The sequence below is a fragment of the Lepus europaeus genome, chromosome 19, assembly GCF_033115175.1.
Source record: "Lepus europaeus isolate LE1 chromosome 19, mLepTim1.pri, whole genome shotgun sequence".
Taxonomy (NCBI): domain Eukaryota; kingdom Metazoa; phylum Chordata; class Mammalia; order Lagomorpha; family Leporidae; genus Lepus; species Lepus europaeus.
In genome coordinates this window covers 17,735,524-17,760,539 of record NC_084845.1, presented here as the reverse complement: position 1 = coordinate 17,760,539, position 25,016 = coordinate 17,735,524, and the positions used below count along the sequence as shown (strand labels likewise).

The 25,016-nt window shown below is 52.6% G+C and overlaps 2 protein-coding genes across 8 annotated transcripts in view; one reads left to right on the top strand and one right to left on the bottom strand.

The window, feature by feature from the left end:
• TDRD12 (tudor domain containing 12) overlaps positions 1 to 11,921 on the top strand; it is a gene marked incomplete at its 5' end in the record, with an annotated part of 96,334 nt that extends 84,413 nt beyond the window's left edge. Inside the window, 10 exons of the mRNA XM_062176006.1 lie at positions 1,008 to 1,195; positions 1,741 to 1,951; positions 3,705 to 3,797; positions 5,176 to 5,348; positions 8,675 to 8,781; positions 10,253 to 10,316; positions 10,397 to 10,510; positions 10,590 to 10,743; positions 10,828 to 10,894; positions 11,304 to 11,921. Coding sequence (XP_062031990.1) covers positions 1,008 to 1,195; positions 1,741 to 1,951; positions 3,705 to 3,797; positions 5,176 to 5,348; positions 8,675 to 8,781; positions 10,253 to 10,316; positions 10,397 to 10,510; positions 10,590 to 10,743; positions 10,828 to 10,894; positions 11,304 to 11,395 — 1,263 coding nt within the window. The remainder of the gene's footprint in view (positions 1 to 1,007; positions 1,196 to 1,740; positions 1,952 to 3,704; positions 3,798 to 5,175; positions 5,349 to 8,674; positions 8,782 to 10,252; positions 10,317 to 10,396; positions 10,511 to 10,589; positions 10,744 to 10,827; positions 10,895 to 11,303) is intronic.
• Positions 11,922 to 13,818: 1,897 nt separating this feature from the next.
• Positions 13,819 to 25,016, bottom strand: part of SLC7A9 (solute carrier family 7 member 9) — a 30,411-nt gene continuing 19,213 nt past the window's right edge. For all 7 annotated transcript variants that reach the window (XM_062176144.1, XM_062176147.1, XM_062176146.1 and 4 more), the window contains 4 exons: positions 24,346 to 24,442; positions 23,012 to 23,161; positions 16,759 to 16,933; positions 13,819 to 14,006 (listed from right to left, as the gene is read on the bottom strand). In XM_062176144.1, coding sequence (XP_062032128.1) covers positions 13,942 to 14,006; positions 16,759 to 16,933; positions 23,012 to 23,161; positions 24,346 to 24,442 — 487 coding nt within the window. In that variant the 3' untranslated portion in view covers positions 13,819 to 13,941. The remainder of the gene's footprint in view (positions 14,007 to 16,758; positions 16,934 to 23,011; positions 23,162 to 24,345; positions 24,443 to 25,016) is intronic.

Here is a 25,016-nt window from a genome sequence, read left to right as displayed (position 1 = left end):
CTGGCTTTGGCCTGGCCCAGCCCTGGTTGTTGTGGCCATTTGGGGAGTGAACCAGTGGATGGAAGATCTCTCTCTGTAATTCTGCCTTTCAAATACATAAGATAAAATAAATCTTAACAAAAGTGAATGTTTTTTAAAAATTAGAGAATTTGGAAAAAATCTTTTTTTTTTTTTTTTTTTTTTTGACAGGCAGAGTGGATAGTGAGAGAGAGAGAGAGACAGAGAGAAAGGTCTTCCTTTTTGCCATTGGTTCACCCTCCAATGGCCGCTGCGGCCGGCGCATCTCACTGATCCGAAGCCAGGAGCCAGGTGCTTCTCCTGGTCTCCCATGGGGTGCGGGGCCCAAGGACTTGGGCCATCCTCCACTGCCTTCCCGGGCCATAGCAGAGAGCTGGCCTGGAAGAGGGGCAACCGGGATAGAATCCGGCGCCCCGACCGGGACTAGAACCCGGTGTGCCGGTGCTGCAAGGCGGAGGATTAGCCTGTTAAGCCATGGCGCCGGCCTTGGAAAAAATCTTAAAGTGAAATTATCTGTAAATATGATGAGGCATTTGCCTGCGTCCTAGTTTAAGAGTTATTTATTTATTTGTATATTTATTTTAGTTAGCTAGCTAGCAGAGTTACAGAGAGAGAGAGTGAGAGACAGATCTTCCAGCGGCTGGTTCAGCCCCAGAGGGCCACAACAGCCGGGGCTGGGCTGAGTCGAAGCCAGGAGCTTTTTCTGGGTCTCCCACGTGGGTGCAGGGGCCCAAGCACTTCTGCTTTCCCCAGGCCATGAGCAGAGAAAATAAGCTAGGTTGGAAGGAGAGCAGCCCGAGCTCGATGGGGTGCTGCAGGCAGTGGCCTAACCCGCTGTGCCGTGACGCCGGCCCCTCACGGTTAACGTTCAGTCCCCGTTTGCTTGCATCGAGGTCTCAGGTCAGGTGTTGTTTTCTGCAAACACAGGGAGTGTGTGTGTTTTTTATTTAAATTTTGTTTTCTAGATTTGTTTATTGTATGTGTTTCAGGTAATACCATTTTATGTTTCAAATGCAACAAATTACTTTGGCCGTGTAATTGACAAACATTTGGATCTTTTTGCGACTCTTAATGCCGAAATGAATGAATATTTTAAGGATTCCAGTAATAAAACAGCTGTTGAAAAGGTGGAGAAATGTGGATTGTATGGATTAGCAGAAAAAACACTTTTTCACAGGTAAGATACCTGTGCGTTCCCTTCCTGAAGTTGCGAAGCAGGAAGTGTTTTTATATTTTGCGAGGTATTGAATTCCTCTTTCCCCTTGTCAGAGAGGCTGCCCCCGGGGAGGTGGTGCTGGTGCAGTGCCTCCCCCGATGCCCGGTTCAGTTCTCCATGTGAGACTGTCTCCTGTGCAACCTCAGATGGTTACTAAGCTGTCACCACGTGTGACATACCGTGCAGCTCCCTATCCCATTTCGGTCAGATGGGTGCCATTCCCATTTCCCAGAGAAGCACACTGAGCCCTGGTGACCTCACATCATTGTTCCAGCGGCAGCTCAGTGGTTGGTGCTCTGCCCGGCTGCTTGTTGCACTCATTGGCTGAATCTACCTGTGAGAAGTGCTCCGCGCTATATGCCTGGGCTACTCTGAGTGACGCTCCACTGGAAAGCCCTCGTGTTTTAGTTCCAGTGTAGGGCAGAACTGCAGCGTAGGGGTCTCTCCAGGTTCTGCAGAGGCCACGGTTCTGTCTTTCTGGAATTTCTGCCGCTGTCGCTCTCCAGGGTTCAGGTGTTGGAGATGAGCCAGAAAGAAGACACTTGTGTCCTGAACAGCGTCCTGGTGAGGTTCATAGACGAAGGCAGAACTGGACTCGTCCCCAGAGACCAGCTGTGGCGTCTCCCGGGACAGTTCTGCACGCTGCCGCCGCAGGCTGTGGAGTTCGTGGTTTGCAGAGTGAAGCCGGCAGATAACGAAGTGGAGTGGAATCCGAAGGTGAATGGTCTCAGCTGCTAAGATCTCTTTAGCCCAGAGTACACACAACGGAGGCCCTTTGGGTTCGGGTGTTGATTTCGGCGATGGGCGTGCCTGGAGACGCCCAGCGACTCACGTGACAGCCGGTGGACAAGGCGGAGAGGTGGTGGCCAGAGAAGCTTCTGAAGGAGGTGGTGTTTCCTTTGGGCCCTGCGGGTTGCTAGGATGTCACCCAGTAGAATGGGTGGGGCACTGCCAGCCAAGAAATCTCCCCATGCCAGGACATGGAGCACAGAAGAGTGGCCCTGCGTGGCCCCGTGTGTCCATCCACGGTGGGGTGGAGAGAGGCTAGGCACAGCCCCGCTCAGCACCAGAGCAGCCAGGTGCTCTCGTAACGATGCCCCTGACGCTCGGTGTGGGCCGGGGTCAGGGAGTCTGGTCTCAGACTACTAGTTGGTTGCCTGAGTCGGCTGCACCACCAGCCTGGGTTTGGCTGTGGTTGACAGTTTCCTTACAGGGTGGGTACGTGCTTTGAGCCACTCTTAAACAGTGCAGACTTAGGTGTGGTTGCCAACCACGTTGCAAGTGGGAGAGTATCAGAGAGCAGATGACAGACTTGACGACTGATTAAGGAGTGACCCCCCGCCCCAGCCCCGCGGCAGGGGGGACAGGGGGGCAGACAGTGTAATCACTCTCCTAGACGGTGGCCCGGTGCTTAGTAAAGTTTACTCCTTGCTGTCCAGAAGTCTCCCTGCTCACGGTTCAGTTCTTCTAAAGGGCGTGTCTTCTAGGAACAGCTGGGCGGCAGCCTTCGCGGCTCGGGCCTTCGCGGCTCGGGCCGTGTCCCGGCTGACCTTAGTCCCTGGACTCCTCATTCCACTCTTACGTCCACAAAGGGAAGGTTACATTCTGCAGAGCCTGATTGATGGGATCTGGAGTAAGCCATTAGAATTGGCAAAATGAAAAGCTTGCGTTATAAGTAAGGTTAAACACTGCCTGGGAAATACGCGAGGGAATGTTTCCACAGCGCAGGAGGAATACACAGCCCCCCAGCGCTTGAGCTCAGTGACGTCAGCGTTTATCAGACAGCAGTCTTCTCCCTTGCTTCTAATAAGTATTTACCGAGTGTGCGCCGGGAGCCACGTGCCGTGCGGGTCCGGGGAGGCAGCCGTCAGCGAGGGGTCATGGTTCTCGTCCCCAGAACAGCAGGCGTCTCGCAGCCTTGTGCAGACGTGGGGAGAGTTCCCTCTGGGTGTTTGTGCAGTCCATTCACAGAGCTCACGAGAGATGAGACTAACACGGGTGGGCCAGCTCCCTCCTGTTCTGCTTCATAGAAGTGACATACGCAGGACAGGTGAGCCCCGACTCGAGAGGAGAGCGCACACAGGAGACCTGGGTCCTCAGCTGTGGTCACCGCCTGTGGCGGCCTCTGGAGCAGACACCGCCTTCCCTGCCCTTCCTCCCCCTCGTTGAGCTCTCACAGACACATTGACAGCTGGTAGAAGGCATGGGGCGGGGGGCACACACAAGACTGGATGTCCAGGGGCATGGGCCTTGTCTGTTCTCGGGGCCACGGGCAGCCTCCTGCGCGCGTGTGAATCTGTCCTTGTGAACCTCTGCTGTCTGCCTCGCGGAAAGGAGGGTGATGGCCTTGTAAGCCCAGAGGTTGTCAGGCTCCAGTGACACGTTTGCAAAGTGCACAGTGCACAGAACATGGTGCTCAACCTCGGCTAAATAACGTCACGTGCTTTTTTTTTTTTTTTTTTTTCTTCAGGTTACTAGGCACATTCATAATAAAATTGTTGGAAAACTGCATGATGCAAAAGTGATGCTGGCCCTGGGAAATACAGTTTGGGTTGACCCGATGGTAAGTATGCTGCTTTCTTATAAAGAAGATTCTCGATGGATCCCTACAATTATCTACTAGTCCCACCTGTGGCTTGAAGAACGGAGGTGCTTCTTGTGCTCTGTGGCTCAGGAGTTTCGCTGTAGGTTTGGTTTCTGGGTAGGGAGTATTCGATGTGACCCAGCGTGCACCTGTGTTTATGTGTGGTGCGCATTCACTCAGACACAGCTGTGCGCAGCTGGATGAAACCGTCCTCACTGATGGCACTTTCTCTGATATTTACAGTCTCATCTTTTCAAGTGTGGATCATGAACCATTCAGCTGATTTCACAGGGCACTGTCCACACGCTGTGAGGCCCTGGTCGATGACTGTGGGGGCTGTGCTGGTCTTCCCTGGCTTGCAAATGGCCCTGGGGGCCTGAGTTGTGCCAAGGAGTCTGGTCCTGGGGCCTGCAGAGATGGGTTTACCGTGTGTGACTTCCTCCGTGTTCAGTCAGCAGATCCTGTGTTGAGCATCTCCTGTGCACTGGGACCCATACTGGATGCTTGGGTTCCCTCCCTGAGCAAAGCCAATGGGGCCTCCTGCCCTGCCCAGCTGGGGTGGGGTGGGAGTGGCAGACAAGGACCCAGGCCTCCCAGGGCCTCTTTGCCCTTCTGCTGCTGCTGGTGCCGTCCTGGGTCTGCATGCTCCCCAGGAGCTCCAGTTTTCAATGCAAAGTTTCACTCTATTAGATGTAAATCTGAATTAGGATGATGATTTCTAAGTTTGAAAGGAATTCTAATTCTGTTTCTAGAATCTGTTTAGCTGACAGTTACTTTTATAAGATTTGGAGAATTTTAATACATTAGAAGGGGAGTTTGGGCATAAGAATTAAGGGCTCACTTGGGAAGGTGCCCAGCGCCCCTCACCCCCCACGGGAGGGACACACAGGCATGAGACTTGCAGATTTCCATGTTTTGCTTAATTCTCTGTAAGCTGAAATGGATTAGAATGTGCTGATTGCAGAAGAGACAGTGGGGGAAGCAATCCAGACACAACAGTGCTGTGGTGTGGGCCCTTTCCAGACACGGGGGGACTCGGAGCCTTAGTGGCCTGCTTGTAAACAGAGGCAGAATCAGGAAAACAGTTTCCTGCCTGGCTGGGGACTTTACTATGGGACTGGATCTCTGGCTGACCCCACACCTGATCGTATTTCGGGCAGTCCTAGGCTTTGGAAGATTCTCGGGCAACCCTGGTTATGCCCCAGTCCACATTGTGCGCAGGGAGCCCTTGCCCCTGTGGAAGCGGCCGGAGCACACCAGCGCTGCAGGGACAGGCCGAGAGGCCCGGGGAGAGTTCGTGATTCAGTTAGAATTCAAAGTGTGACTCTGCAGATGTTATGTTTTCTCTCGATTCAAGGTGCATGTTACAAAACTTTCAAATTTGAAAACATCTGTCATTGATTATAATGTTCGAGCTGAAATTTTGTCAATGGGAATGGGCGTTGATAATTCAGAACATGTGGAACAACTGAAAAAATTATACAAAGAAGCTAAAATGCCAGCTTTTGAAGAAAATCTAACCCAAACCCCGTAAGTTGATTTCTGTGTCCTTTGTTGGAGCTGTTTTGTAGAAATACAACTGACAGCGTTGAGGGCTTTTTTTATGAAAGGAGTAATTTGCATCTGCGTGTTCCCATCAAACTTTCCTAATTACCAGGGTCTAGCAATCGTGTTCCATTGGTTCCCCACACTCTTGCTTTTGGAGGGGGATCATGAAATCACCGTGTCCCCTACAGAAAGGAATTTTGTTACCTTTTTTGATTGTTGAGAAGTAGCACTGTGCACGCACAGCCAGCCCAGGAGCAAGGGGACAGCGTGGCTCGGGGCTGCGCCCCCTCCCCCGAGGAGCCCATCTCCTGACCCGGAAAGGCAGAGGTGGGTTATCCTGAACGTTGCACTTGGAGCAGATCACGCAGCATGTTTGTCTTGTGCCTCCGCATCGGTTGTGATCCTGGCTCTCACTGTGCGCACAGCAGTGTGGGGCTCAGCTCCTGTGTGGGGACACCATCACTGCTTTACCCACTGTGCTGTCGAGAGTCCCTGGGCTACCAAGGAGCGGTTAGCATTCTGCTGCGTGTCTTTGGGTGTACTTCCTGGTCCATTTTTCATAGATTGGAATTGGCACTGCAGCCCACCAGCTGTTACAGGGCTGTGCCATTTATGTCCCCGTAGGCAGTGTTTCGAGACTGAGAAAGTATTCTGCAGCCCCCAGAGGGAAGACGGACAACAGACACAGCCCGTGTCTGCCAGAGGATTGGGGCAGGAGCTCCTGCTGGTCGGGACACCCCAGAAGGGAGGGCCCATTCACAGCCCCTAGCTGATGTGTGAGAAGTTGCTCACCCGGCTTGGGGAAATGCAGATTGAAACCCCAGCGAGCAGTGCTGCCGTAGACCCAGCAGAAAGGGTGAAATGAGAGGAAGACAACACCAGGTGTTGAGGATCTAGAGCAACAGGGCTTTTCACATCTGACTAGACTGCTGGCCTCCCATCTCAGAAAATTAACAGTCATGTCTGAAAGGACGTGGTCTTTTAAATTGTGGTAAGGATACACAGAATGGGAAATTTGCCATTTTGGCTGTTTCTAAGGGTGTCTCTGGGGTGGCATTTAGTACCCGCTCAGTTGTGTGTGCCCGTCACCACCATCCCTCCCCAGAGCTCCGCCATCTTCCCAAGCAGAGACTTCCTGTTGGCAGGGAGCCCTCTGCCCTCCCCTCTGCTCGTCTCTGTAGACTCCTGTGGCTTGATCTTTGTGTCTGGCTCAGGGCCCATTCCAGGGCTGAGACGGTTCCTCTGTAGGTGGTGCGACGCCCTGTTTACCTGTTCAGTGCAGGTGAATGGTGCTGATGTGAACACGGGTCTGTCGGAGTCCTTGCTTTCGCTTCTGTGGGCATGTGCTCAGAAAGGGAGTCGCAGGGTCGTCTGGTCACCCTGTGTTAGTTCCCGCAGGAAGCCCCGCTGCACGTTCCTGCAAGCACGGCGTGCAGTCTGTCCACATCCTCTCCCCGGGATCAGCCCAGGTGGCACTAGGGGTTCCTCTCCAGGTGCTTTGAGCGTGCATCTTGCCTCTGTGTGTGTGCGACTTTGAGTTCCCCTGAACAACCACTGGTGAACGCCCGCATTGCCCAGAGCCTCAGCCGGCCTCTCCTCCAGCCCCTGTAGCATCTCCATCTGTCCTGGGTGGCAGCCAAGGAAGCTCTTGCCACAGCGGCTAGAAGCTGTGCTGGGTGCAGCCCACACAAAATGAGCACAGAGAAGTTGGCCACTGGTTTGGTGATGGGGTCATTGGTGACCCTGGAAGAGTTCTAAACTGCTGCTCAAAGTAGAGGAATTTTAAGAGAATGGGGCAAAGATTAACTACTTGACATTCTGAAGTTTTTTGTTTTGTACTTTAACAAAACTGGGTACCATGGGATTAGGATACAAGTTAGTTTCTGTACATTTTCAGGAAACCGGAAAAGCGCATCCACACTAATTCACTCTAGCTAGTTACTAAGGACAGTGAAACCGGGGCAGGGGCTGGCATGTGGGACACGTGCACACCATACTGCAGTGCCTGGTTTGCGTTCCAGCTCTGCTCCCAGTTCCAGCTGCCTGCTAAAGCGCACCCTGGGTGGCAGCAGGGATGTCTCAGTACCTAGTTCCTGCCACCCATGGGAGACCCAAATGGAGTTCTGGGGTCCTGGTTTCAGCTTGACTCAGTCCCAGCTGTTGCAGGCATTTGGAGAGAACCAGCAGATGGGAGCTCTCTTTCTCTGTTTCTCTCTCTCTCTCTCTTTCTCTCATATTTAAAAAAAAAAAAAAAAGGAAAAGGAACAAATAATAAGTGAAACAAGGGCAGCCCTTCAGGTTTAGTAGTCCTGCGTGTGTGTGGTTTAAGTAGAAAGACGTTGTCTTAGTCTGGTTTCTCTTGCGTCATCATGTACTCTCTTCCCCCTGCCCAATACGGCATTTACTCTGCTGTATTTTCAACATCCAAGGTCCACCTACCTAAGTGCCACACCTGACCACTGAGACGTATCAGAACATAGAGAGAGGTCTGCCTCTTCCTTTAAAATTTTTTAAATTTTGAATTGTGGGTTGTTGTTGTTGTTGTTGTTGTTTTTTTTTTTTTTTTTTTTGTGAGGATTCATTTATTTATCTGAAAGGCAGAGTTGGAGAGAGAGCAAGTGAGAGCGGGAGAGGAGGGAGAGAGACAGATCTTCATCTGCTGGTTCACTCCCCAAATGGCTGCAACAGCCAGGGTTGGGCCAGGCCAAAGCCAGGAGCTTCATTAGGGTCTCTCATGGGTGGGCCATCTTCTGCTTTCCTAGGTGCATTAGCAGGGAACTGGATCATAAGTGGAGCAGCCAGGACCCAAACCAGCACCCATGTGGGATACTGGCACTACAAGTGGTGGTTTAACCCATTACACCATGGTGCTGGCCCCAATCTGTGTAGATCTTTTGGTTGAGTACATACCTAGGCACTCCGTATGGATTGTGGGTATCTCAGGTGGCATCCTAGTCACTGTGCTGTTTACTTTTTATTGCAAAGAATATGTTAGAAGCAGACCAGAACTGCTAACAGGTGGTCTCGGAAGATTGCCCGAGACTGGGCCAAGAACGGAAGGGAATGTGGCCTCTCGCTTTCTGCCCTTTTATCCTGTTGGAAGTGGGTGCTTGTGTGGGTGCCCTTCTCACGGTTCAGTGAATCTGGAAGGAAAAGTCTCCTGTGTGTGCCAGCCCTGTCCTGGTCACGTGAGAGTGAGCTGTGAGGCGTCTGTGGTGAGCGACGCCTGCCGTCCTCTTCCTGTGGAGCCAGGGGTGCCCAAGCGTCCCCCAAAGTCCCCGGGGCTAACCTGTGCCTCTCCCGCCCAGGACCGCGCCTTTGCCAGAGGATACTGCCAGTCTGCACTCCCAGCAGGGGGCCGGTGGCGCAGAAGGCGGCGCCGACGCGGAGACAAGCGCAGAAGACCCAAAGCCAGGTGAGTGCTCTCGGTCCCAGGATGGCCGACTTCCGGTCTCGGCTGTGTCGGAACGCGGCGCCCTTCCACTTCTGGGGGTCCAGAGAGGCCACAGACTGCCGTGCCCTTTCCTGCGTTCGCCAGCTCAGCTCTCGGGTCTGCGCCGTCGCCCTTTGGCTACTTGAGGTAGGACAGGGATTCGGGGGGGTTCGCAGTGTTGATGTGTACCTCATGTCCGCTAGCTGCTAGTTTGGGAGTGTGCCCAGTGACCCCTGCACCGCCAGTGCTGCTGAGCCGGCGTGCGCAGTGTGCACCGTGGCTCCTTTCGGGAAAGTCGTGACTGTGAAGTTCATGTCTGTCACGGCAAGCGGTGGGAGGTCTGTTTTCAAACGCCAGCCTGTGTTCTGCAGTCACCTGCACCACAGTTTTGCTGTTCTCCGTGGGGGCTGATGTGATGAAAGCTGCTGTGACCGTTGTTCCGGTTTGGACAGCAGCCTCACACCTTGTTGATGGAGACTCAGGAAATACGGTGTTCGGCACCTGCTCCTTGTGCGCTGACTGCGTGGAAGTCACCTCTCGTGGGGTCCTGGTGGGTTAAGACAGCACTGAAGCAACTTAGACACTTAGTGTACCCTGTGGCCGGCAGTTGTAGTGCAGGTTCTCCTCAAAAGAGGAACGTGAAGTCCCTGGTGGCTTAGTTTTAGCATTTGTCAGAGCCTGTTTATTTTGACAGCGTGTTAATTTTATTAAATGGTGTGTATTTTGATTTTCCAGGGTTACCACCGTCCCTCAGTTTCTGTAGGGGACTGGTTCCAGGCCTCCTCGTGGATGCCAGAACCAGATACTCAAGTGCCTTGCAGAAAATGATATCTGCTTGCATAGAGCTACACACTTCCAAGTACTCTGTTTCTATTATTTTTTTTATTGGTGTGTTTTCTTGAGAGAGTTCCCGTCTACTGGTTCACTCCTCAGATGCCCGCAGTTGCCAGGGCCCAGGCCTGGAGCTGAGAACACAGTGCGTATCAGCCACGTGGGCAGCAGGAATCCAGTTACTTGAACTGTCACTGCTGCCTTCCAGGGCCTGCAACAGCAGGGAGCCAGACACTGAACCCACGCGCTCCAGGATCCTGAGCAGTAGGCCAAGTGCCCATGCCTTCCTGGGCAACTTGAGTACTGAATACAGTGTGGATGCCGTGTAAACAGCCCTACTGTGTTGTTTAGGGGATGACGACAGGGAAACAAACCTATGCATGCTTATAGACTCGGTTGATTTTTAAAAATATTTCAGTCTGTGGTTGGTTTAATCTGCAGACGTAGAACCCACAAATACAGAGCACCAACTCTGTTTTCAGCTGGATGCTCGGGTCACTGTCGCAGTCACACTCTTTAGTGACTAATTCCTCATCTAAAGGTTGTATCAGTGCAAATCTATATGTTCGTTACAGAGGTGCATATAAACCACCTGTAAAAATCTGACTTTGATTTCCCACAGAAACGTTGTCTGCAAACACTGGAGACGCCCCCATCAGCAAGCCCCCACAGCCACATGTGAAAAGGTACGGTGGTCAGCGCCCGGAGGCCCGCCTCTCAACACTGGATAAACAATGAGCGCTAAAGACCTCCTCTTTCCTCCTAGCTTCCATCCACAAATAAAATGGTTCCAGAAAGACGATGTTGTCATCTTGAAGATACAAGTAAGGAATGTCAAGGATTACAGATGTAAATACTTCAGAGACAGGGTCATTTTCAGGTGGGTTTATATGCGCCGTGTGCAGGCCACAGGACTGGCCTCTGGCACTGGAAAGGCTGACTCGATTCTCTCCTCCTAGCGCCTGGGTGGGAGACAAATTCTACAGGGCTGATTTGGAGCTGCAGGGCAGCATCAGAAAAGACGGCTGCAGGTGCGTCATCAGCAACGACGAGCCGGTGATTACTCTGGCCAAAGAGAGAAGGGAGCCGTGGCGCGGCCTGCTCCGACGCAGGGTGAGTGCGAATGAACGGAGGCTGGCGGCCGTGGCTCCGAGGGTGAGCGCTGTGTTCACTTACGGCAACTGTTCTGTTGGGCAGAATCCGAATGTGGCTTTTGATTTTGACCACTGGGAAGAGAGTGAAGAGGACAGCCACTTCTCCAAGGGTAGGACCTGGGCACCCACTCCCTGGAGGGAATGGGGCCCTGCGTGCCGGCATGGTGGACACATTCCTCAGCTGACTTTAGGGAAGCCACCTCTATGGAAATAGGCTGTTAATAAAGCCAGCCTGCAGAAATCAGTGTTCTCCTTATGGGTGTCCTGGTGCTAAATGTTCCAGTCTGGGGACTTACTGACCTGTGGTTAAAAACATAACCTTCTTACAACACTTTCACAGATTCTCTTCCCTAGAATAACTTACTTACAAGCAGACCTGCTCATTTCTTGCCTAAAATAATGAAAATATAAAATAAGCCACAAGGTGGAGCTAGAGGCAAAGGCACGTCTTTGGGTGGGGGACAGATTTGCTCATTACCACGTACTCAGCATGTTTCTGATGATGCCTGACTCTTGCAGCTGTGACTTCTAAGAGGCTGCCCTGCAAAGTGGCAGAGGTGGTCGGACCCAGCAGCAGCGCTTCGGAGGGTGACGGGAGTGAGAGTGAGTGAGACTGAAATCCCGCCGGCAGCCCGAGACTGGGAACAACCGTGGCTGTTGCCGTGTGTGGGAAGTTAAGAAAAGAAGCGATGCTATCCAAACCGTCTTTCACCTCAAGGAGGAACTATTGCCAAGGGTCACCTTATGCTTCAGGATTGGTAATGGTGACAGATTCCCTGGTCAATTAAAAACAGGCTGATAAGACCAGCATTGTGGCGCAGCAGGTTGGGCCTCCGCCTGCAACACTGACGTCCCATGTGAATGCTGGTTCCAATCCTGGCTGTTCTACTTCTAATCCAGCTCCCTGCTAATGCTCCTGGGAAGGCAGCAAAGTACCGTGGGTACTTGGGCCCCTGCCACCCACGTGGGATGGAGTCCTGGGCTCTTGGTTTCCATCTGGCCCATCCCTGGCTGTTGTGGCCATTTGTGGAATGAACCAGCAGATGGAAGATATTCTCTCTCTTCTCTTCTCTTCCTCTCTCTCTTCCCCTCTCTTTCTGTCCCAGGGCTGTCACTCTGCCTTTCAAATAAATTTTAAACTGCGGTTGCTATGAGAAGGTTGTCAGGAGGGTGGGAGCAGAGGGGCAGCGCGCTGGCCCTCCAGGCCTGGCTATGCTGCCTGGCCCAGCCGTCACCTCGGCTCATCCTGACGCACTCAGCTCTGACTGGCAGCGCAGACCCTGCCACTCGGTGAGGAACGTGCTGGCTCGAGTCGGCCACTCGCTGCTCTCACCTGCTGTGCTGAATGGCCTCGGACCTGCCCTTGGCCCTCAGCAGCGGCCTCGCCGGGTCGCCATAGCTGCCTCCGAGCACTGCTGATAGTCCCCGCCGGCTCCTCAGAGTAGGTCTGCCTCGGAGCCGGGGTGAGTACCGGTGGCCGCACAGTGCCTGCTGGCAGGCCCAGCGCCCTCTGGAGAGGCGGCTGCTGCTTCGGAGTGACCTGCGCTCCCAGGTTCTTTTGTGGCAGAAACTTACAAGGACCTGCGTGGTGCCCAGAGGGAACTCAGAACACCTGCTGAGATGGCCTGGACACGAGCACGGCCCCGTCCTCGGGGAAGGCTGCAGCACGTGGCGTCACCGAGGTCTGGGAAGAAGCGTGGGCTGCCCGGGGCTGCCCCTCGTGCTGTGGGCTTCTTTGTTCATGGGGAAGGTTTAAGGTGAGCTGTTGGGAACCGTGAGGCCCCCTGGACTTCCTCGGGAGCAGCTGAGTGGGAAACACGTTGGCCCATCGCAGCTGCACGGAGATCTTGGTTCTTTACGTCCTGGAGCACAGATGCCTGAGCGCACGTGCTCCAGTGAGCGGCCTTGGGTCATACTCTGGCCCTCAGTTTCCTTATCTGTAAAGCGAGGCCCTGCCCACCTCGGGGAGCCTGTGCAGAGCCAGAGCCGCGCGTGCTCTGCGTGGGGGCTCTGGGGGCGGTGCCTTGCTGCTGCGCCTCCCTCTCACGGGGGACCTGCAGGTGGCAGACTGGTCAGGAAGGGAGGGGTGGTTTCCTTGTTCTCAGCGGGTTGGACAGGCTCTGAGGACGGAGAAGCGTCAGAGTCTTCGCTGGTGAAGCTGTTGACGCCTCCTGTGTGTCGGTTTCTGCAGACGGAGCTCTTGCTGCTGCAGGCGGGGTCGTGGACAGAGGCCCCCGCGCCGTGTCCTGTGCTCACCACGGCACAGGCTTGGGTTGGGTCGGGTCTCTTGTACCGCACAGCAGCAAGGGGTTTTTTTGCTGTCTGTGTCCCAGCCAAGCAGTGGGGGCCCTGCCGTCCGAGAAGAGACGATGCGGGCCAGCTCCCCGGTGTGGCTCAGTCGGCCGCGTGGAAGCCCCGGGCAGGCAGCGGCTGGGCTTAAACCTGTTTCTTTTCCAGACGTGCAGCTTTTCCTAATGTCTGTGGAGCACGTGTCACCGCCTCTCTGTACTGCTGTGGCGTCTGATTTCATGCGTTGAGTAATTTCTGAGGTGCAAGGGGAAAGCACCTTTGTCGTGGCTTCTGAGGTTGTGCACAGTCATGGGTGTGGGGGTGTCTGTTGTGTTAGCAATAAAGCTTCCGTGTTCTGACAGAAACGTGTCCCGCAGTGTTTCCCCCCGCGTGCCCCGTGCAACATCAGGTCCCACACACGGCCCCTTCTGCCTGGCCCAGGAGGCCAGAGAGGGCTGCTGGGGGCCCGGGGGGCCCGGACCTGTGAGTGCATGGCGGCTCTGCTCCAGGGCCGCCTCCTTCAGCCTGACGTTGCCCGGCCGTGCCCTCTGCTGGCTCAAGACAGAGGTGGCAGCACGTAGACAACACACTTGTGCTGGCGGCGATGCAGGAATGCACTTTATTCGCAGGGGCGTGTTGTGTCCCTCGGGCAGGCACACAGCAGCCGCCGCTGGGCCATGGCTGCACCTGCCGAGGTCATTGTACACGCCTGGAACCCACCCAGACAATTAAGGATACCAAAAAATAATATTACATAAACATCTGATACAACTCTTCTTAAGAAAAAAAATCAGGAAGAAATACCACAAATATTGCTTACAAAAATAAACTGCTCACAGCTTTGAGTTGGTTACAAGACACAGACTTGTCACTTGGGGTCTGGCTCCGGTGGCACAACTTCCATGAGCATCTGGAGGTGCATGGTGATCGGCTCTGGAACACAAGCCAGCAGACAGGTGGTTGGTTAGTGCAGCGTGCCCACGGACGGCTGTCCCAGGAGCCATGCTGGGTCTTTGGAGCTGAGCTGTTTCCATTAAGGAATTAGGAAGCTGCCAAGTATTTTACTGCCACTAACCAATAATGCACACTCTAGGAAAACAGACTAAGTTACACATATACTCGCTACCAGTGTCTAAGTCACTAAGACTTCTATTTATTTAAAGTGTAAGATCACTCACTGGTTTTCACCACCTTAACCCAACTTCCTACCAATTTTTGTAGGAAGCAGCTTGCTTAATATTCTAGAGCTGAGGCCGGCGCCGTGGCTTAACAGGCTAATCCTCTGCCTTGCGGCGCCAGCACACCAGGTTCTAGTCCCGGTTGGGGTGCCGGATTCTATCCCGGTTGCCCCTCTTCCAGGCCAGCTCTCTGCTATGGCCTGGGAAGGCAGTGGAGGATGGCCCAAGTCCTTGGGCCCTGCACCCGCATGGGAGACCAGGAGAAGCACCTGGCTCCTGGCTTCGGATCAGCGAGATGCGCCGGCCGCAGCAGCCATTGGAGGGTGAACCAGCGGCAAAAAGGAAGACCTTTCTCTCTCTCTCACTATCCACTCTGCCTGTCAAAAAAAAATTCTAGAGCTGAGAAACAAGATCTATTTTGTGTCGTTGGCTTCCAAAGCCTGATTCTGTCATCCTGGCCAGATTCTCTGTTGGCATGATCAAATTCAAGTTTCTTTTTTTAAGACTTCCTTATTTATTTGAAAGTTAGAATTAGAGCTATTTGCTGGTTCACTCCCCATATGGCCACAATGGCCAGGGTTGGGCCAAGTCCCCACATGGGTGGCATCTTCCGCTTTTCCCAAGCCACTGGTAGGGAGCTGGGTCAGAAGTGGAGCAGCCAGGACAGGAGCCAGTGCCCACATGGGATGCTGGCATCAAAGGTGGCAGCTTTTCCCGCTACACCCACTACATGGGCCCAAAAGGCTGTTTTCTCTTACACAAATACATTTCCTGTCCCTTCTGTAGGAGCGCCCACAACCTCACTCCTTCCCAGCATAGGGTAGGTCAGAGTAAAGAGATGGGGGAGGGGCTGTTTCAGGATAGGGAGGGGCGCTTGGTGGAAACACCAGTATGTTGTTGCTGCAGTTCCACTCAAATCAACATGAACTAAATTCTCTCACCACTGTCAGGTCAGCAGCGGCACCGGATCTCATGGCCCAGCGAGTGGAGGTGGAGCGGACCCAGCATCCTCGGGCATTCTCAGTCCCTGCTGGCCCTCTGGTTGGGTTCTACTCCTCCTCCCCTGGCTATTCCCCCTGTTTGTGGTCTATAAATAGCACGCATAGGAGTGCCTGCAGGGGAGGCTGCGTCTTGCTGGTGAGACAAAGTGAACAGTAGGCAGGTTTTCGGTCACAGGACTCCGTAAACACCATGGGGCTGTGATAGGCCAGACACTGCTGGATCCGGGATTACATCGTATACAGCCCACTTCCTGTCTCCAGGGAGCTTACAGAGCAGGAGACAGGCCCTGGTGGGGATGTGCGGGAGCCTGGGAAGGCTTTTATGAGGAGGGTTGGTGCACTTAAATTGGTCGTACAGTTTACAAACGATGAATATAATAGTGAAGTAAAGAAAATAAGTGTAATTCAGAGTCTCGGAGGCTTTGGCACAAGTGGATTTTAGGTGTGAAAGTGGCTTATGCAGCTAAACTTTGAGACAACAGTTGAGGGCAGGCACTTGGTGCCATGATTTAGATGCCACTGGAGAGACCTGCATCCCAAATTGGAGTGCCTGGGTTTGCGTCCTTGCTCCACTTCCCATCCAGCTTCCTGCTAACAACGCACATCCTGGGAGGGAGCAACTGATGGCTCAAGAACCTGAGTCCCTGCCACCCCGTGTGGGAGACCCACATGGAGTTGCAGGCCCTGGCTTTTTGGCCTGGCCCAGCCCCAGTTGTGGGCATTTGGAGAGCGAACCAGAAGATGGAAGATTTCTTTCTGCCTTTCAAATAAGTAAAAAGTAGAATACATTTAATAAAAATAGTTATCTTAAAAACAGATGCAAATGACTGCCGGACGGAGGAGAGACCTGCGGCCAGCACAGGCCTTGTCACTCCCAGCCCTGGCTGTCACTGAGCGACTGGCATGGCACTGAGCTCTTAGCTGGTACGCGCGTGTCAGGCAGAGGAACGTGGTGCGCCGAAGATAAACGTACTTAACACTAGCGAACCGCACTCAACAGAGGTCACGGTGGCAATCTAAGCTTACAGGTATTTTAAGTTAAAAAGGAAATGAGGGACAGGTGTTTAGCCTAGCAGTCAGGACCCCATGTCCCACACGGGAGTGGCTGGGTTCAGGCCCTGGCTCTGCCTTCTGAAGCCAGTTTCCTGCTCACACAGACCGTGGGAGGCAGAAGCGACCGCTTAAACAAGGGAGGCCTGGGCAGTGAGGCAGCAGATGGGAGCTGTCTCCCTCTCTCTCCTCTCCCCCCTCCCCCCTCTTCCCCCTGCCTCTCTCCACCCTCTCCTTCTCCCTCTCCCTCCCTCTCCATCCCTCCCCCTCCCTCACAAATATTCTGTTTAAAATGCTTTGCTTTCCCTTCCTGCCTCGCAGGCCAAGTGATGGAAACAGGTGGCCCAGGATGGGCCCGGAGGTGTTAAGCCGGGGAGAGTGGTGCACTGTGGGGCTGGGGTGAGCGTGGGACGCTGCATCTCTGTGCTTTCATAGCAAGACCACCCTGATACTTACTTGAGATTTTCTGAGCCCATTCAAACTTGTAGTAGACGAAAAGGAAGTAAAATACAAGGCCGCTCAAGATAAATAACACACAGTAGAGATACTCCCACGCTGGCTTAGTGATGACTGGGGCCAGGACCAGAAACACAGCTATGAAGGTCACCAGGATGGGGATGAAGATGGGCACCTGCAAGCAGAGCAGTGTGGGGTCAGTGAGGGGTCAGGGCTGGCTGTGCGGCTGCATGCGTCCGTCCGTCCGTCCGTCTGTCTAGCTGTCGAAGTTTTTCACTGAAGAGGAGCAAGGCTGATGGAGTATGGTAACCTCTGTCAGCCTGACAGTCTTAGTGCATCTGCGCCACCTTTTCTTTTTCCTAAAATACGAAGAACCTACTGGACACCGTGTCACTGTGACAGATCTCGGTGTGTCTCTGATGAGTTCGGTGCCATTATTCTCCCTCCCTTTTGTGGTAAACAAACTGGAAGACTGACCCTCTATGCTCGACATAGAGCTTCTGTGACAGCATCCTGCTGCTGCCATTGACCTTGGCCTCTGTCCCCCGTATTCCCTTGCACACTGGTAGCTAGGTTTAGAGGCACGAATACTTCCTGGTGGAGCAGTGCACTTCCATCAGGCACATGTCTGTCCACTTTGGGATTCCTAAGGTGTGTCAGCGGGCTTAGGAGAGGGAGAGCGGTCCAGTCCCACCACGAGAAATGTCCCTGTGACGTCATGGTGTTAAACTAGAGGTGAAGCTTGAGTGGTTTTAGCCTCCACTGCTAACCATCGCCTTCATTCATTACTTCACCAGGGGATACAAAGGAGTCACCTAACGATGTGGAATCGTATAATGAAGAACTTCATCTGCCGTGCGGTCATTCTGCATTAGCGTTTATGCAGGGTGGCTATGCTTGATTCTTGGTCTCAGGTGTCAGGGGCTCAGGGACTCTGTGTATTTGGCCAGCTCCAGCCCACGGCGCCGTGGCATTCTTCACGACGGCCACGTGTCGTGTCAGTGCCAGCTCCCAGGTGCTGTGCTGTCCGTGCTCATAGAAAGCCCTGGGTTCATCCGTCTCCCCGGGGAACCCTGTTTAGTAGGAAGTGGGATTCAAAGACCATCGTGCAGGGTCTGGAGGACTCTCTGTTCTTTTGCAAGGACAGAAAAAACTTTTTTCAAGAAGGGAAAAAATTTCATATATCCATACTGACATTTCCAATTCCAATGTAAGATTATATGTATTTTTTATGTCTGTGTTTTTTTTCCTGAAAATCTTGTTTCTTAATCATGTAAACATAATTCCTTATTTGCTGTGTTCTATAATGCACCTATAAGAGATTCCACAGAAACTACATGAGTAGGAACGTTAGTCATTGGACATTTAAGGCGCTGTGTGGTTGGTTAACCCACGAGGGGGAGGAACAGTCTTGGTAATCCCCTTCTCCGTGGCTGTCATCTGCTTGTCACACAAGCAAGGCTTCTTTTGCTCCTTTGTTAATTTTGGGGTTTCATTTTTTCCCTTTTCATATTTCTTCCATTTTTTTTGAGAATAAACACATATACATAAACTTATATGTTCACCTTCCACTGCTGTTTAGGAAGTAGCAAATGACATAATAATAGCTTTGCCCCTGGCCTTGTTCCTGCAGTACATCCCAGAGATAACATAGTAAAATGTAGTTAGTGATCATCCGTTTTCTGGTGCTGCAAACTACTGTATCTGTGGATGAAACACCATTTGAGTGTTGCCTGTTAGCTTTTGGGTTGTGTTGAACCTTTTGCTGATAGAATTGGTGCCTCAAGAAAGAACCTTGTGTATATGTCACATGTCTGCAATTTCTCTTTGGGATTGGGATAAAGGGCCAAAGAGTAAATGATTGGATAGTTTTGCCAGGTAACGCCCCTGAGGGGCGGGGCTCCACACCCAGTGCCAACAGGCAAGGGAGTGAGCTCCTCTTTGCTGCCCACCTGATGGGCCGCAAGAGCTACTTCTCTTCATTCTGGCCTGCTTGTTTGATGAGCTTGCTGGGATTCGGAGCTTGTTTGTTTTCATGTGTAAGTGCCTTTGCATTTTTCTTTGAACTTTAAAAAAATTTTTTTTTCTTCAAGGACTGGTGTTTCCCATCTCAATTGTTGGGAACTCTTTCTTTTGTGGGGGGCAGGAGAGGATATCACCTGCAAAGACTGCCCCCATTCTGCTGTGTGTGTGTTTCACTTGCTTTTTAAAAAGACTGATTTTTTTTCTCTTTATTACTTCTGGAATCGGAGTCCTAGGCAAGCTGTCTGATTCATGGCTTACAGAGCAGTTTACACTTCATTCGCGCATCAGCACCCTAAGTTTAGAGTCTGTGGTCTTTCAGATGTAGTTTATAGTTTCCCACCTAGAGATCTAACCTCCTTACATTGATACGTAATTTAAATTTTAAAGAGACAGAGGGGGAAAACTTTCCAGATTCCTGCTGGGCATAGTCAAGGGCCAAAAACTCAATCCAGGTCTCCCACATGGGTGGCAGGCACCCAGCTGGCTCTGACTGGCAGGTCCCACGGAAAGGGATAGGACGTGGGCATCGTAATGCCTACAGCAGGGGGATTATTTTTGCTTTTTTTGTGTTTAGTTTTATTTTGAGGACCAAGGTATTCTTTTCCATTATCTTTTCATTGGATATCATTTGTATAAAGGCTGTTGATTTCAGTGTGTTGATGTTATATCTTACCACTTTATTAATAGTTTGTTCTTTGATTCCTTTGTATCTACCAGATACGTAATTATACAATCTTCAAAAGGTTTTAAAGACTTTAAAAATTCTTTTCCGCCTCTCACACCCCAAATTGCTTTCTTCTTTCTATATCCCTTTCTAGTATATTCAAAACAATGCTAAATGGGGATCAGCATTGTGGTGTGGTGGGTAAAGCCACCACCTGCACTGTTGACATCCCATATGGACACCGGTTCGAGTCCCGGCTGCTCCACTTCTGATCCAGCTCCCTGCTAATGCACCTGGGAAAGCAATGGAAGATGGCCCAAGTGCTTGGGTCCCTGCACCCACATGGGAGACCTGGATGAAATTAATGTTCCCATAATATTCATTTTCCATGAACTTTTTAAAGATCCCCTCATTGGCAAGGATTTAAAAAAAAAGTTGCACCAAAATAAACTTGCCTTTAAGTATCTTCATATAATTTACTGGGAAATTCTTTTTTTTTTTTTTTTTAACAGGCAGAGTTAGACAGTGAGAGAGACAGAGAGAAAGGTCTTCCTTCTGTTGGTTCACCCCCGAAATGGCCGCTACGGCTGGCATGCTGTGCCAGTCTGAAGCCAGGAGCCAGGTGCTTCCTCCTGGTCTCCCATGCAGGTACAGGGCCCAAGGACCTGGGCCATCCTCCACTGCCTTCCCGGGCCACAGCAGAGATCTGGACTGGAAGAGGAGCAACTGGGACAGAATCCAGCACCCTGACCGGGACTAGAACCTGGGGTGCTGGCGCCGCAGGCGGAGGATTAGCCTAGTGAGCCGTGGCGCCAGCTGGGAAATTCTTAAAATCAGATTTTCCTGGTATTCATTTGTTCCAGATCATTGAAAAAGGAGAACTCTGAATGAAGCCAGAGTGATTGCTTATTCCTTACTGTCTCTCCTTCCTGACACCTCAGCTTCTCACTGTTAGGTTTTTCTGCTCTTGGTTTTCTGCATTCGTTATTGTGCTTTCTGAGTTGCCTGTTTTCCTGTCTATTCATCCAAGTATCGAATGTGAGGAAGTTCTTCACGTGCGGTGTAGACGGTGCCCGGGCCTCCGTCTCCTCCCACTGTTGCTCCAGCCATGTGCGCGCTCATAGCGCCCGTGTCCTCTTGGCCCCACAGGTTTGTCTTCTTGAGTTCCTGTTTTGCCTCACAGAGAATGTGACTTGTATTATTTCTTGAAATATTAAATTTTCCTTTGTGGTGGTAGAGGAGGTCACTTGCCAGTCCTGTCTTGGATGCACTTGAAAAGGTGCATGTTGGGGGGTTCGGAGTTCGAGCCGTAGCGGGTGATGTTTCCAGTCCCGGGTCTCTTCCTAGTGGCGTGTCTGGCTCCATGCTGGCTGGAGGAGGTGTGCTCAGTCCCCGTGCTCGCTGCTCCCGGCCGGTCCTGTGCTCTTTGCTTACAAGCACTTCCCAAGGGTGTGGAAGCTGGATGGCTGGGTGGATGGATTTTCATCATCATCTCCTCACCGGGAGATTTCGCATTGCTAAATGATCTGGCTTTGTCCTAGGCAACGTTGTAGGCCTGGGTGCTTGTCTGACACGTCTCGCCCTTGTTTTCTGAGTTTTAATTTGCCTGCTGCTGCTTTGCCTATCCCTTTATGTTTGATTTTCTTTAATTAATTTATTTTTACAGATCATTTACTTGAGAAGCAGAGTTACAGAGGGAGAGACAGAAAGGTCTTCCATCCACTGGTCCACTCCCCAAATGGCCACAACGGCTGCAGCTGGGCCGATCTGAAGCCGGAGACAGAAGCTTCTCAGGTCTCCCACGTGGGTGCAGGGGCCCAAGCACTTGGACCATTCTCCACTGCTTTCCCAGGCCATAGCAGAGAGCTGGATTGGAAGAGGAGCAGCCGGGACTCGAACTGATGCCCATATGGGAAGCCATGCAGCAGGCAGATGCTTAGCCCACTGTGCCACAGCGCCAGCCCCTTATTTTTGATTTTCCACAGCTTCATAAACCTTCCTGAAGAAAACCTCTCAATAAGCCAGCTGTGCACAGCTGACAGGCTCGTTCTCCCATCTCACGTCACTCGTATTTCTGTCAACACTCAGCGTGTACTTCTGTCAGTCCTCCGCCCTTGAAGGGAGCCAGTGTGTGGGAAAACTCCCTAGGAGAGTATTTTCCTTATTTCAAGTCGGAAAACTATCTTGCATTATAAAAAAAAAAAAAAATTCAAATTCCCAGCTCAAAAACAGCTAAAGCAACAGTGGAGGTCTGCATAGCCCACGCAGCCAGCACACACGTCACAGATGTCTGCACTGAGCAGAGTCGTGTGGCTCTCGCAGGGCCGCCCAGCCTGACACTCGTGCTTCTCGCGTCCCTGTGCTGGCACACAACCCTGGCGTGTGTGGTGCTTTGGGACGTAACTTCAAACCTTACACGCATGTTTTGTTGAAAACTTCCTGCTGCCCTTTGGCAGTTTACTCATTTTCTCATATAAACATGAGCTGGAAGTGAACGATTAGGAGATTCAAGATTACACAGAGCTGTTGGGACCGGCTCTGTGGTCGAGTCCTGGCTGCTCCACTTCCAATCCAGCTCCCTGCTAATGCACCTGGGAAAGCAGTGGAAATTGGCCCAAGTGCTTGAGCCCCTGCACCCACGTGGGAAGAAGTTCCTGGCGCCTGGCCCAGCCTGGCCATTTGGGGAGTGAACTGGCAGATGGAAGATCTCTGTGGCTTCCCTTCTCTCTACCTTTCAAAGAAATAAACCTTTAAATTTAGAGCTGTTACAAACTTCAAAAGGCAACAACAAAGGAGCCTGACACATATTCTCCCAAGAAAACATTAACCAGGAAGATGTTCTTGTGGGCACCCCCATGCAGCTCATTATCCAGGGTCTTATATGATGTGCTCCATTTCTTTTGTCACCTCCTCCCCTATTTTAGAAATGTGTCTTCTGTGGGCAGTGCTGTGGACCCATATGGATGCTGGTTCCAGTCCCGGCTGCTCCACTTCCAATCTAGCTCCCTGTTAATGCATCTGGGAAAACAGTGGAGGATGGCCCGAGCACTTAGGAGACCCAGAGGAAGCTCCTGGCTTCAGACTGGCCCAGCTGTGGCTGTTGGGGCCATCTAAGGAGTGGACCAGTGATGGAAGACCTCTCTCTCTCTCTCTCCTTCTGTCTGCATAATGGACTTTGAGATTAATAAATCTTAAGAAAATAAAGTGTCTTCTGGTAAAGGCTGTGCCTTTGTTCTGAGAGTCACCCTAACCGTTAGAGCTACCACAGCTGTCAGAACCAGTGGTATCCAGGAGGTGTTGACCCTTAGATATTTTACATGATAGATTATATTATCTCCTATAAATGCCCACATAATACTGTTAGGCCCCTCCCTTTAGGTGTTGTCTACAAGAAGCAGTAAGGAAACTGGCTAGGAGTCCTCGCCCCACAGCTGTGCACACGCTGGCCTGGCCTGCGGCCTGCACTGACCACACGCTGCTCACTGGGCTCTTGCTCCAGCGCAGAGCCGTTTACGTCACCGTAAGAAACCAAAGCCGCTCGTGACCACGGGACGCTCAGCTTACCTTGATGGGCCTTTCCAGTTCTTTCCTTGTAAACCTCATCACGATGAGTCCTAGAACCGTCAGGCCATAAAACAGCCATGTGGCAAAACTGAAGTAATTGACGAGTGAGTTTATGTCCCCAGGAATGATATAAATGGTCGCAATGATCCCCTGTAGACAGAGAGCAAATTTTAGCTCATCAGTGCATGAAAACCTGGTCCTCGCCACTTGGCAGAAGGCCGAAGCAGCGGTTTCCCTGTGCACAAGCACTAGCGTGACAGAGGCCCCGGGCAGCCCACCCGGGCAGGGGTTAAACCGGACTTGGCCGTGGGGTCTGCTCTCTGAAGCCTGGGCAGCGGCTTGGGAAAGCCGAACATCTGAAGTTGTGGTAGAAGCAAGGACTGAGTGTGGACGGGTCTGACCAGCCCTGCCTAACGGTGACTTTGCCTTGCAGAGTTCTCACAGGCAAGGGCCTCAGACGATGGAGCTCAGGTCTGGTCTGGCCCTGTGCTGGTTGCATGGCCCTGGACTTGTCTTTCCCCGCTGTGGGTCTCGCTGTCTCCATGGTGAGCAGGTTGATGGACAGCGAGGGGTGGGGAGCTTGGACAGGAGGCTAGGAATGTGGGTGTCTGGGGACCCCAGCCAGAGTGGCTACACACAACCGAGGACCATCCCCCACAGAGGCCCTGACCTCTGAGTCGGGAGTGGCTGCTGTCAGTCACCACTAATACAATGCATCAGTCTTCTCTGGGCCAGTGGGCCAGTGTCGTTTGTTAGCAGGACCCGGGACAAGGCTGGCGCCGCTGCTAACTAGGCTAATCCTCTGCCTGCGGCGCCGGCACACCGGGTTCTAGTCCCGGTCGGGGCGCCGGATTCTGTCCCAGTTGCCCCTCTTCCAGGCCAGCTCTCTGCTGTGGCCAGGGAGTGTAGTGGAGGATGGCCCAAGTGCTTGGGCCCTGCACCCCATGGGAGACCAGGAGAAGCACCTGGCTCCTGCCATCGGATTAGCGCGGTGCGCTGGCCGCAGCGCGCCAGCCGCGGCGGCCATTAGAGGGTGAACCAACGGCAAAAGGAAGACCTTTCTCTCTGTCTCTCTCTCTCACTATCCACTCTGCCTGTCAAAAAATAAAAAGAAGGACCCAGGACAAAGGACACACGTGGAAGATCCACACAGGGGCTGTCGTGGATAAATTCCGGGCATGCAGCCAGGTGAATTGTTTGTTTGAACTGTCCTGGGTTCTGTTACAATGCGAGGATCTTGGGAACCTGGGCTTAGCGGTGCGCATCTGTCACCGTGCAAGCTGGGGGGCCCTCTGCCCTCCAGGTGGGCGCTGTTGTGCAGGTCCCATACATACGTAAAAGATGATGGCAGGGGCTGGGGTCAGGCGCCTGACACTGATGTAAGAGAGCACTTTGAGCATGTGGCCTTCCCGGCCAGCCACGTAAACGAGTCTGAAAAACAAGCACACGGCCATCAGCAGCTTGTCCCACAGGCCCTGAGTTAGTGTCCCGAGTCCCACTCCTGAGGCCACAGAGGGCCCGCTGGGCGGCCTGGTTGCCCTCCTGGAGGAGGAACCAGGACCGAAGAGCGGCAGAGAGGAAGGCACCCGGCGTGAAGTCAGCAGAGCAGGAAGAGACAGTTGGAGAGGCCCCGAGGTCTTTGCTCTGAGGCTTAAAACATGCCAGAAACACGGGTCCTGGGGGGAAAGCCGGGGACCTCAGCACCTAGGGCTGCCGGCAGAGGCAGACAGGCGGTGCTGATCCTATGCTAGGAAACAAGCCAAATGAGGGGCGGCTCCGCACACGGGAATAATCCGGTAATCTGGAGGACTGCTTAACGCCTTCGAGAAAGGCACTGCGTCCCGCGTCCAGGTGCCGGCTGCCCCGCCTCTGGGTCACCCGAGTCCCGCCTCAGAGTGCCTCTGAGCCAGCAGCAGACAGTGACTCAGGTGCACGGGCCCAGCCCCAGCCGGCCCCTGCATATGCATGTGGGAGTGAACCAGTGGATGGAATGCAGGTTTCTCTC